A 13,221-nucleotide genomic window follows, 5' to 3' on the forward strand; every position below is an offset into this window, starting at 1 on the left:
CGGACTTCAAACATTTATTGCAGAATTTTATTTTATATTTTTAAAGATGGTGTGTGTGTGTGTGTGTGTGTGTGTGTGTGTGTGTGTGTGTGTGTGTCTGAGGAGGTCAGGAGAGTGTGTTTAGAGCCTCGTAGGTGGAACTATCAGCATGTGTGAGCCACCTGGCGTGAATGTTGAGACCTGAACTCTGTCCTCTGGAAGAACACCAAGTGCTCTTAAATACTGAACCCTTTTCCGCAGTCCCTCATCACAGAGCTTTAGGCCAGAAACATATAAGCAAGAATACAGAGAGAAAAGGAAACCACCCAAAATATCTAAAAGTTCAATAGACTTTAATAGAATATCGGTCTTCATGTCGGAGACAGAACATTCGTATGTGTGACCATGGTTATGATGCAGTGTTAGGATAAAATCTTTATTGCAGTTACTGAAGATAAATGGATCCTTGTATTCTTAGAAATTAATATTTAAGAAAAAAACCCTTTGATGATTAGTAGGATTGATGATGTTATTTCATCTCTTTTATTTTTGTGTAAAGCTGTTTACTGGATAAATACGTGCTGCATCAGGTTTAAAGGCAAATTAAGAAGAAAGCGCCTTGCCACAGCTTTGTAACACTTTATTTTTGTGTAAGGAGTGAATGTTGAGCATACAGCTGCCACCACCTAATGCTGGAAAAGAAAAGCACTTTCCCGTCTTGTGTATGTTTGCTGCATTGGGGCCACTGAAGGGAAATATAAACAGAGGAAAGGCCTGAAATGAAGTAAAACAGACTAGAGAAATGATGAATCAGATGTCACCGCCCAAAGGGCACTTGCTACCCCCCCCCCAGCTATGCAGCGCACTGCCCTTGCACACATGCTCAGGGAGCCCCATGAGTGCAGAGAGAAGAGATGGCAACAGCCTTGCCCCCTGGTGAATTCAGAAAGTTTTAGAATATATTTCTGTTACCCTTGTTTTCTTCATCTTTAGTGTGTTTTCCTTCTTCAGATTCTTAGAAAATCAACAGCTACTCCTGGGAGGTAAATTAGCTCCTTGTGGAATTCTACCAGTGACATGAATGCAGATGTCCCCTCACACTCACAGCTTTATAATCTGCAAGACATGATCATGTCTGTATCCTCAGGGCCTGCTCCCGGAGGCCAGGTGGGAGGCAGTTCTGGGGTTGCCTGTTTCCAGGTAGCCCCTTCCTTTCCCTGGCTGTTCTCCACCAGTGATGTAATCCCCGCGGTGTCCGAGTTTCAGCACCGGTCACAGGAGACGTCAGGTGTTTGCTGGGCTCTCTGTCCTCCATGCTGGTACCAGTGCTGCTCTCATACAAGCTGCCTGGTGTTTGCACTGTGTCGTCATGGTTTTGTTTTCTGAGTTTTTGCTTCAGGGTATGAGTCCTGCTAGTTAAAACTTCAGCCACTTTTTACCATTTGAAACAGAAAAAATGCACGAAGTCAGTTTCCAAGATAAGGAAAAGGAGCACCTGACGAGGCTGCAGGATGCTGAGGAAGTGAAGGTGAGCGCTCGTGTTTGCTGTGTGCACATCTGGGAATATATGTCCGCAGACCTGTGTATGTCAGTAAGACAGAGAGGAGAGGAACCATGACTTGGCCTTCCAAGTGGCTCTCAGGGGGCCAGTGTAGTCACAAGATGCTGATGGGACTGTGCTAGAAACCACAAACGTCTCTGCATACTCCCGGGCTGCCCTGATGTCTTTGTGTTCCCTGTTCCTGAAGGGATTAGTGACTTGTCTGGAGTCACCCAGGGAGTAAGAAAACTGTGTTCTGACTGGCCCGGCTGGGAAAACCACATATCTGCAGTGAGAGGTTGAAGAGCAAAGGCAAACTTTCTGTGCTGTTGTTGGGCTGGGTTGCGTTTAGGGCCCACTCAGTTTTGTGACAGATCTGTGGGCTTTGCCGTGCAAATGAAACAAGGCCAGGCTTGGGCGCACGAGCCAGAAACCCCCTGAATGTTGGGATTTAACATCTGAGGGAGGTAAATGGAGATCCAGGGCCTGTCACTGACTGGGTAGAGTGCCAGCTAGTTGACGCCACATTTCTCCTGGCCTGGCTTGCAGAAGGCTCTGGAGCAGCAGATGGAGAGTCACCGGGAAGCGCACCAAAAGCAGCTGTCCAGACTTCGTGATGAGATTGAGGAGAAGCAGAGAATCATTGATGAGATTCGGGAGTGAGTTGGCTGGGGGCTCACGGGACATGGGTGGGCATGGGCAGACCTCGTGAGCCAGACTTAAAGGACATGGCTTTTGGCCAGGGGCCCTTGTCTCCTTGTGCTTGGACTCCGGTCTGCCCAGGTGGCGCTGCCTCTGAGGTCTGTTCTCCCATTTGGAGCCCACCCCCGCTGAGGCTCTGGTATAGCAGGTGGCATGCAGGCCCAGCCGCCCCTTCATATCACCCTAGCCAGTTCAGGGGTGACTCAGTATTGGAAAATACATGCCCGGGAGCCAGAGAGACTAAATGAAAGTGTGAAGAAAAAGCCCAAGACTATTCCTCCCCAGGAATTAATGAACACTCCAGAGAAGCTGTTTGGCTTTGCTGCTCTTCAGCCCAACAGATCACGCACCTGTAGCCACCGGTCACCTGTGCGCCCCTCTCAGAGGCCTGCACCAGAATGAGTTTGTGCGCGGTAGATACCAATGTGCCTTCCCGCTGCTTTCAGGATGACAGTGTTGCAACTTAACTCTGGATGTCACCTTGCGACCACATCCTGCCCCCTGCTCCACAACACCCTTTCCTTTTCTGTATCACAAGTCCCTCAGCTGCAAATCTCCTTTCTGGGGGCTCTTATTCTGGGGTTCTTTATGCTCTTTACATAGTAGACCTTCTGATACAGCAGTCTCTGAACCCCTTTGCAGAATAGCCTTTTAAATGCTCCCCTAAAAGACATACTATTACAAAGAAAACATGTCCACTGAAATAGGATTTCACCCACTGCCCCTCCCCACCTCTAGGGCAAGACCCCCTCCACCACCCCCACCACCCTCCTCCTGCCATCACCACCACTACTTTCTATAGATGAAGAATTAGATATAGGAAGCAAGGTTGAATTATTTACTTAAGGTCACGCTGCTAAATAGGAATCAGACTGGAGCTAAGCGTTTAATTCTCCAGGCTACTGATCCAAATCTTTTCAGAGTATGTGAGCTGCTTGCAGGAGTATTTGCATCTGGAAGCAGAGGAGGAGGGAAGCGGGAGTCTAGCTGGCTGCTGGCTCTGTGCAGCCTGCCTAAGGACTGGTCTCAGCAGGCCCTCCTGCGCCTGTCCCGTTCCAACGCACCTCGAGCTTCTCTTCAACACAATTATGATTAATCTCCCTCAAGACATTCTGCCAAAAGAGAAGGAAAGAAAGAAGGGGAGATAGAAAGAACACCAGCGCATGATTCCTCGCGGGGAGCTTTCTAGACTTGGGCTCTTTGTGCTTCTGTCTTCCTTTACACAGTCTTGAGGTCTCAGCCTCTTAAATGGTTTTCTGAGCACTGGCGTGGGACAGAAGTAGAATAGACCCTCCTGTCTTAGAATTTCTATTGCTGTAAGAAAACACCGTGAGCAAATGCAACTCAGGGAGGAAAGGATTTCTTTCAACTTAAACAGTTTACAGTTCATCATCCAGGGAAGCAAGGGCAGGAACTTAAGGCAGAGGCCATGGAGGAGTACTGCTTAGTGGCTTGCTCTTCATGGCTTGCTCAGCCTGCTTTCTTACAGCACCCAGTACCACCAGCCCAGGGATGACCTCTTCTGAGAGCAGGTCCCTACCATATCATTCATCAATCAAAAAACAAACAAACAAACAAACAAAACTACAGACTTGGCTGCAGGCAGATCTTATGGTGGCAATTCCTTAATTGAGAGCCCCTCTTCTCAAATGACTGAAGTGTCAAATCGACATAAATTTGCCCAGCACAACCAGATGCTAACTTTCCGTCTCCACAAAACCTTAGTGGTGTTCTTCATAAAGCCTGTCTGAATGTTCAACAGACCAAGGGATGCTCCGTGTGGGCTGCTGTCCGTGGAAGATGGCTTCCGACCCTTGTTGGGTAATGTTGAAATGGCCAAATAGTTACTGAGTATACAGCTGTTCTCTGGTTTATAGCAGCAGAATGTGTATAATGGGACTAGTGCTCTCGCTCGCTCTCGCTCTCTCTCTCTCTCTCTCTCTCTCTCTCTCTCTCTCTCTCTCTTTTCCCCAATGTCATTATATCCCCAGAAGCCCTCGCACACAAACAAACTATAGATACACCCACAAAGCCTTTGTTTCATTTCATGCTTCCGAGCTGCTCCCCAGAAATTAGTTTTCACTCGGGCAGAGAAGAAGCTGCGAGGCTGTTCTCTGATCCTTCAAAATCCTCTCGAATTGTTGCCTTTATTGCACAGAACTAATGGGGCTGGAAGAGAACCAGAGCTTTAGGCGGATGACTCAGAAGTTCAAGCTGACCTGGAATATATTGCTTTTTCCTCTCAATTTCAGTTTGAATCAGAAGCTGCAACTGGAACAGGAGAGGCTCAGCTCTGATTATAACAAGCTGAAAATAGAGGACCAGGAGAGAGAAGTGAAGCTGGAGAAGCTCCTGTGAGTGCCTTAAATCTTCCCCAACCTCTCATCCTCGGGAGGACCCGAGGACCAGCCCTAGTGGAGCCCCGGAGATTCCCACTGGGCCGCTGACAGCAGCTGGTGTTGAAAGCAGCAGTGGCTTGGGTCGCTCTTTGCTTAGCCTTGCTCAGATGCCTTAGGTGCTAACTGCATCTGCTCCGGTTCGAGCGCTCCCTTGGTAGCTCATGATTTCTTTCTGTCTCTCAGATTGCTCAATGACAAAAGAGAGCAAGCCAGGGAGGACCTCAAGGGACTGGAGGAGACTGTGGTGAGTCACTTCCCAATTCAGCTCACTCTCAGAGGCCTGTTTGTTTGTAATCTACTGAACTGTCTAGTCTGAAATTCTTATCTGCGCACACCTTTGCTGTGGAGCAATCAGACATGAGACATTCCGTTGCAGACTGGGATTTGTAGAATTACTTCTTAACAGAATTAATCCATCGGATACTTAGTTATTAGTGCCATAATCCTGAAATACTTGAATAAGAATTGAGCTCCATTGTAAAGCGGTGTCTGCACTTTGTGACTCCCCTCAACTCTGAACAGATATTTAGCAAGCCCCTATGGAGGCAGGCCTTTGTCTAGATGCCTGGGCATATCAGTTCACACAGTGGGGAGGTCTTGTCCTCTAGATGCTGACCTTGATGTGGTGAGCAGACGGGAAGAACATGCAGGAGCAGTAACTTGGGGCAGCAACAGGGACATCCGTGTGCACCTGGGTGAAGGGGGGTGGAAGGCAGGCGCTCGAGGACAGTGCCAGAGCAGGTGCCTTGTGGGGCGTGTGTGGGGCAGCAGAAGGCCCTGTTTGCTTCTGAAGGGGCTCGGTATTTGAAATTGCTACTGGGCTTCTCTGTGCTGCGCCTACAGCCGTTGGCTTCCCCTGGCAGCCTTGGTTTTGGTGGCTGTGCAGGGTAGCAGCTTGGTCACACGTCACAGCTGTGGCTTATCACAAACCACCCTAACAGCATAACACAGTGAAGATATGTTTAGGCTTGCACATGTGTAAATTCAGCGGCACCTTCTGATCCCACTCATGTGTCATGGGAGTCTATGTGGGGCAAAGCCCGTCCGCAACAACCTGGAGGCTCAGACAGTAGGCAGATGGCTACTCCCATCTGGAACTGAGGCTGCATGCTGGCTCCTGGCTCAGGACAAAGTGCTCCTCAGAGAAAGGAGGACACAGCCTTTGGGACAGGGGTCAGACGCCTGTGCTGACGAGATGTTGGACTTTTCAAGGGTGAAGTTTATAAGGAAAACAGACACAAAGCCATGAAGTCACTTCATCCACATAGTTTAATAGAACATTGCAGTGCATAACTGAATGTTCTTACAGAATTGCAGGAAGATATTGAACATTGAAAGTTTATAGCTCCCTGCCATCCTGGATGTGCGCTAACTCCAATGTGCTCTGCTTGTGCCCGTGTGCACCCCTACACCCATGTACCCTTGTTTACCTCCATGTCTCTGCTGTCCTCACACAAAGCTTGCACATGCATTTGCACATACGGCCTGTCAGCACACCACACACTCACTTTCGCAGTGTCTTCTGGGCTTGGCCACATTCCCTGATTGTCCATTTGATGTTCATATACATTTCTATACACGCACACACAGCTGCATCTCGCTAGTGGTCTTTTTATTCATAAATATTTTGCTCATTTTACACAAGTTGTTGTATACTTCAGACTCACACTTGCTTGTCTTTTCTCACACCTTTCCTCACACTTCCTGACCAAGATGTCCAGATGCTCAGTAAACTCAGACATACGCCCATTCAGTCACAGCCATAGCTCACACTAATACACAGCACTCACTCTCATGGGCCCCAACCCCCCCTCACACACAAACTCTCTCACATACACACCACATATACACACAATGTTCTCTTTCTCATACATACACACATTCTTTCACACTTTCACACACACTCTCCCTCCCACGTACAATCTCTTCACACACACTTTCTCACACAAGCACACTCTCTCACACACACTTTCTCTCACCCACACACACTTTATCACACACACTCTCACACATATAATCTCACACACACTTTCACACGCACACACACACATGCGCATTTTCTTTCCCATACACATACTCTCACACATATAACCTCTCTCATACACACACACACACACACGTGTGCACTTTCTTTCCCACACACACAATCTCACACACGCTTTCTCTCTCACACACCGTACATGCACACACACACTCTCTCATACTCCCACCATACCCACTGTCTCTCCCCACTTGCATCCTGACTCACACTGTCACACGCCTACCCTTCCTTGTCCCTATCCCTGTGAACATGATAGATAAAGGGCCAGCCAGTCCGTTTGCTGTCTTAGGTTCTTGACTATGTATTAAGTGGCACGTTTCCTCAGAAGCTCTATTATCTGCTCAGTTATTCTCCCCGCTTCCTCCCACAAGCTCATTTCCTTATATCCTTAGTAATCTGGCTGTGCCTACACACACTCGCTCTCACAGGCTGCCTCCACTTATGAACGTGCCCAGCCATCCCCCACACAAGGACAGATCCAGTAATGGGCGACTCCCCTTCCTCTTCCTCTCTCCCTCACCACCCTCGTGCCCCCTCCCTTAAATCCAGAACTAGATTCCTGCAGCGTGTGCTGTTTTAGACTTGAGTGTTTGTCCTCAGCCTCAGATTCCTCCCAAGCTGAGCTGTAGATACTCTTCAGAGACAGGCTCTTGCTGTCTGTGGCTGTACATTCTGTTCTCAGGGCCTCCCGGGACAGCCTTCCCTGCCTCCTGAGTATTGTGGGGAGGGGTAGGATGCTGCCCACAGAGTCCTCAGACTGGACTCTGAGCATCGCACTTCAGACTGGCCATCTATGCTGCTGTTTGGCTGAAGGCAGGACACTGACCACTTCCTCCAGATCCCACCTCATGCCATACCTACCACCTCCCTAGTGCTAGCCTCAGTGTCCACCATGATAGGAAGCTTACCCTTGAGGACTTGCATGGAAGTCAGTAGCTTTTGGATGGGAAGAGACCTGAGGGAAGTTGGAGGATGTAGAAATAATGACAAACTCGAGGGAGGAAAGAGCATTGTTGCAGGGACCCAAGTGACAGCTGCCAAAGGGGGCAGTGTAAACCGCCTTAAGCGCCTTTGACTGCCCCTGCCAAACGGATCAAAGGGAGAGGAAGGAGCCAGCTTTATGTTGTATTTGTGTCCCAAGGAAAGGCCTGGCTCTGAGGCGGGGTGTCAGGCCTTCCTGCCTCCCTTTGTATGGCGGCACTTTTCATCATAAAGTGTCAACTGTGATCACAGGGAAGGCAGAAATAAGAGATCTGAGGTGGGGGACAGCATGCAGTGCATTCGTGAACATTAAGGGATGTTGGACCTGAACTCCCTCCGGCTGGAGTGTAGGGCAGTGTAGACACTGGCGAGCACTGTCCTGCAGCCCTGTTCTATGCTGTGAGAGGCGACTCACTCACGGATGGGACTGTGCGAGTTAGTCATAATTCCAGACCTGTTCTGCTTCCTGCAGAAACCAGTTTACCCCATCCCCAGATGCACTTGGCTTCGGCTGCTTCTTATTTCAGCACAGAATTGAACCTAGTACTAAGGTCTCAAATTAGCAGAGAACCTCACTCCAAGGAACTTAGTGTTTCTTTAACTCTGGGTCCTCTTTCACCTTTCTAATGGAAGCCTGTGTAAATTTCATCCCCAGACAGAATGTCAGTTTATATAGATGAAAACACTGAAGGTTCTCTGTCTCCTCCTTACTTATAAGGAACCGATTTACATGAAACTAATACCTCATGTAAAAACCATATAAGAACCAGGTTGGAAAGATGGCTCTGTAGTTAAGAGCACTGACTGCTTTGGCAGAAGATCCGAGTTCGTTCCCCACCACCCACACAGGGCAGCTCAGAACCACGTATAACTCCAGCCCAGATGGTCCAGTGCCCTCTCTCAAACCTCCCAGCACCTGACTTTATGTATGTACATGGGCATGAATTTCAGACCAGTCGGAGCTACAGAAAATAATATCCCAACAAAAATTTATATATAAAACTATACAGATATACAAATATGTGCGTGTGTATATATGTATGTATGTGTGTATGTATGTGTGTATGTATGTCTGGAGACAAAGACTTGAATACAAGGAATGTTTAGATCTTCTGGTTTTGTTACCAGAGCTCACCAGGCTTGTCTCCTGACTCATAGTCTTAGGTGTTCATTCATAGAAGTAATCTGAAGTGAAGAAGGAGCTAGCAATTGCCAGCTCTTAGGATATGAATCATGTTAGCCATCGTACTGAGGCCAGAAATCGTCCTAAGAGATTTCAACTTCTCTTCATCTTCGTTTCAAAAATGAGGAACCTCACAGGAAGTTCAGGTGACTTGTCCAGTGCCACCAGGTGGAGAGTCTGAGAACTGCTCATCCCTGAGCTGCTGATGTGAGGCAAACATACTTGTGGACTGGGTCAGTGGTGGGTGAAGGATCATGGGAAATGCCAGCCAGTGCAGATGAACCATGGTCACCTTTTGGTTTAGCATGTTGATGTGAGATGTAATATTTATACAGGAAGTAAACAAACCAAAACCAAAAGGAGACCCCATTCCGGCAGGTGACTTACTAGGAAGTTTTGTCTGACTCCACTGAGAGTGGAGGAGCTGGCTGTGTCCTGGCTTACAGCCAGTCCTTGGAGTTCCCAGGCTCCTGCACCATGGGAGTTGAAGAGTAGGCAAGGCACAGACGGTACCAACAGTATCAGTGGCAGCTCCAGCGTTGCTGGGGGCTAACGACATCTAGAGCAAATGCAGTACCAGTTCAGTCCATCATCGCCCCACTGACTGTGAAAAATCTCTCCAGTCCAGAGAACTCCAGACTCTTCACAACCTGCGCAAACTCTTCGTCCAGGACTTGACCACCCGGGTGAAGAAGGTGAGTGCTGTCGTTTCTGAACGAGTTGAGGGAAGTTGGAGCCGTGAGGCATCGTCTTCAGTTCAAATATCACTTGCTCAAATTAAGGCTGCTTATGCTTAAAAATTAATTGCCTCGTGCCAGAAAACCTTATTAAAAGAATGTGCTTCAGGCTGACTTAGGAATATTTTACCATCTGATTTTTCCTTCTTAGCAAAAGGAAGTTATAATGGTATCCCTGACTGGCCTTTATTTAAAAATGACGTGTATTTGTCTGGCCCTCGCTGTGTGAAAGTCACTGCTTTGGGCTAGAAAAGTCCAGCATTCTTGTCAGAAGACAGCATGGCCCCACAGTGTACAGAAGAGAGGTGGCGAGCCTCATGTTTGTCTACTGTGTGCGTGTTAGTATTGGTTGAGTTTGTACTTGTTTCTCAAACCACCTCAGAAGGTTCTGGAATGACTGCACTGCAGGTGTGCGTTTAGGCTTGGGTGTGATTGCGGAACTGAAAAGGGGTGGGCATGAGTCTGCAAGATCTCAGAATCATGTGATGGGTCGGGGAGGTGGGGTGGTCTCTGTATTGCTGACTCAGCAGGTCAGCTCAGACCCTTAATTGAGAAGAGTGAACATAGAAGAGGCATGGGGAGATTGAAGGAAGGCATTAAGGAAAGCATGCGCAGACGTCAGTGAAGGCATATACACGTCTGAGTGCGAGTACACGTGTGTGCACTTGTGCATGTGGGCGAGTTGGAAGGAGCAAAGGAGAAAAGGTCGGACATAGTAAAGGGGAGTGGCTGACAGAAGCAGGTCTGAGCAGGGTAGAATTAACAGCACGAATGGATATCCTACTTGGTAAAGAGAAAGCACTGATTTTCCCGAGTACAGAGAGAGTCAAGGTAGAAGCATTTGCAGGGAACTCCAGGACGGGGTGGGAAAGAGACCATATTTGATGGCTGATGCCCTTGGGGGAGGAGGGAAGAGAAGGTAGAGCCCTGGGAGATAAGATTCTGCCAGCTCTGCATAGAATCTACTAGGGATGGATTAAACGGGCTGCTGAACAGTGCAGTGCAAGCCCAACAGGAAACAGCGTGCAGTTGGCAAGCACCTGTGACAGCAAGGCTCTAGCAGGTTGAAATCTTGGTAATGCAAAAGGCAAAGGCAGAGGCTCCTGGGAAATTTCAAAGCCTGGGTGGCAGTGGCCCGTAACTGTCCGAGGAGCACATTCTCTGAAGCACGTAGTACCTTGGGCCCTGCACCAGCGAGCAGGATGAGGCCAGTATAGATGTGATGGGCAGGAAGGGCACCTGGTGAGAGCTTAGAAGACCAATGAAGACAGCCCTGTGCCTCAGGGGAAGGGAGGTGCTGTGCAGAGGAAGGGTTAAGAGGTGGAATCAGAGTCCCCCTGACTTCATTTTGTAAAACTTCCTCAGGATGACCTACTTTTAGATTTCTGTCCCATGGGCCTCTGGCAGCTACATTGACATCACCTGGGAATTTGTTTAGATACATAATACACCCCAGATCTGAGGAATCAGAGATGGGGGCGGGGTCAGCACTCTGCCTTTAATAAGTGTCCTGGGCTCCTGATGCATAAGCATGTTTGAGAGTTCCTGTTTGGTGCTGAGTTGACGGCAGAAACCATTACCCTGCTGGAGAAGCATGGTTTCTTCTGCCGTCACACGAGACAGGCATGCTTTGCTATTTTTGAACGTCAGGTTGTGTCTCCACATGCATTTCCTAATTTATCTGGCACCTTGCTTGTCAAGAGTGTGGAACTGCCGCCAGTTTCAAGATCTGATAAATCCGAAGGATTTTCCCAGCACCTGGATGCTGTGACGGGGCCGAGCCTGACTCAGTGAGGAGCTGCATAGCTTTGGGTGTTTGAGAGACAAGCAGAAGCTGTTAGGCTCTCCCAGTGACAACAATGGCTCTGGCTGACAGGCTGGGTAATTTCTCATCTGATCTTGATGGCTAAGCTGAACTTGAGTCTTACGCTTATTTTCACAGTGGATCTTCTTAATAAGTTGTGAGCTCTTTCTTTTGAAAAGAGAAATCTCTTTATCTGCAAGGAAGAGGTACATTTCGTTAGAGAGAAATATGTGTGCAGCGTACAAAAGCAGATTCTCGCTCCAGCATCCTAAAATAACTTCCTCACAGCACTTCAGTGGAGAGCAGGGCAATGTACAGGAAGTCCCCTGAGTGGGAACTTTTACAAGAGCTCTTCACTCTCATTTTCACTTTCAGACTCTCCTTTAGTGGGGTTGAGGATGCTTCTTTTTCAAGAGCATTAATGTGTCTTGAACACCGGGTAGGTGACGGGGAGTGGGTCATGCCACTAACTGTCATGTGTGGACACAGAGTGTGGAGCTGGACAGCGACGATGGAGGGGGTAGTGCCGCCCAGAAGCAGAAGATCTCCTTCCTGGAGAACAACCTGGAGCAGCTTACCAAGGTGCACAAGCAGGTGAGTGAGGTCACCGCACCCTGCCCCAGCCTCTGCCCTCTCCTGGGTGCAGCTTCGGCTGGTCGCCTGCAACGCAGGGAGAGCAGTTCTGATATTGGATGTCTGTATGCGGTCAAAGAACATGTGTGCAGGAAAAAGTGCAAGTCCTCAAAAATCTCTGGATCTTGGCAGGAACAGTGGTCCAAACCTGTGTTCCTGGCTACTAAGGAAGTTGGGCGGGGATGGGGTCGGGGGTGGGGTGGTGGTGGTAAGCACTCAAGCTTAAGTGCTGAAGACCAGCCTTGGCACCATAGTGAGAGCCTGTCTCAAAGCAACAAGAAGATACGTAGATCTAGGGACCAGTGGATGTGATCAAAATACATTGTATAAGTTCTAAAAGAATTAATAAACAAAACAGAACAAAAGCCCATGCCTGTAGCCTCAATAACTTCCTTTATGTATGAAAAACTTCCTTTGGCTAACAAAAGAGCTCATTACATAATCATGTGCTGCAGGACTGGTGACCTGAGTTTGATCCCCAGAGAAAGAAAACTGGCTTCCACTAGATGTCCTCTGACCTCTGCACTTGTGCCATAGAACACATGTGCCTGCACATACACACATGAGGCAAGAATATATATACTCATATATTCCCGTGTGTGTGTGTGTGTGTGTGTGTGCGCGCGCGCGCGCGAAAGAGAGAGAGAGAGAGGGAGAGAGAGAGAGAGAGGAAGGGAAGGAGGGAGAGAAATTGATTTTTCTTTGCTGGAAATTCAGTAATATGGAATCCATTTATAGAGAAGGAACTCTCTGTGGCTTAGAGAGAGTAAAGTGTTGATCCTTTGTTTCTGTCTTGCTTTCATTCCACCCTTGGATCCTGACTGGCCTTGTGTTCCCCCATGGCATCTTTTAGGCTCCTCTGTAGAACAGAAGTCTCCACAGAGTACATGTGCTGATCAGCTAGCTGGTTCAGGTCCCTTAGTTTACGTTTCTTCATTTTATAGATGGTGTTGTGGTTTGAATGAGAATGGCCCCCATAGCTTCATATATTTGAATGTCTAGTCACTTGGGAGGCTTGCTATTTGAAAGGGTTAGAAGGCCTCGTTGAATATAGTAAGGCCTTATTGGAGGAAGTGTGTCACTGGGAGTGGGCTTTGAGGTTTCAGCATCCCATGCTTGGCCTAAGCTTTCTTCTGCTGCTGCCTGTGGATCAGGATGTAGAAGTCTCAATACTTCTTCAGCACCATGTCCGCCTGCATGCCGCCATGCTCCCCATCATGAT

The 13,221-nt window shown here is 48.3% G+C and overlaps 1 protein-coding gene across 1 annotated transcript in view; it reads left to right on the forward strand.

The window, feature by feature from the left end:
• Positions 1-13,221, forward strand: part of Kif5c (kinesin family member 5C) — a 149,573-nt gene that overhangs the window by 112,952 nt on the left and 23,400 nt on the right. Inside the window, exons 18-23 of the mRNA XM_032903267.1 lie at positions 1,431-1,507; positions 2,069-2,178; positions 4,474-4,575; positions 4,804-4,864; positions 9,449-9,520; positions 11,856-11,960. Coding sequence (XP_032759158.1) covers positions 1,431-1,507; positions 2,069-2,178; positions 4,474-4,575; positions 4,804-4,864; positions 9,449-9,520; positions 11,856-11,960 — 527 coding nt within the window. The remainder of the gene's footprint in view (positions 1-1,430; positions 1,508-2,068; positions 2,179-4,473; positions 4,576-4,803; positions 4,865-9,448; positions 9,521-11,855; positions 11,961-13,221) is intronic.

This window comes from Rattus rattus, chromosome 5, assembly GCF_011064425.1.
Source record: "Rattus rattus isolate New Zealand chromosome 5, Rrattus_CSIRO_v1, whole genome shotgun sequence".
Classification (NCBI taxonomy): Eukaryota; Metazoa; Chordata; class Mammalia; order Rodentia; family Muridae; genus Rattus; species Rattus rattus.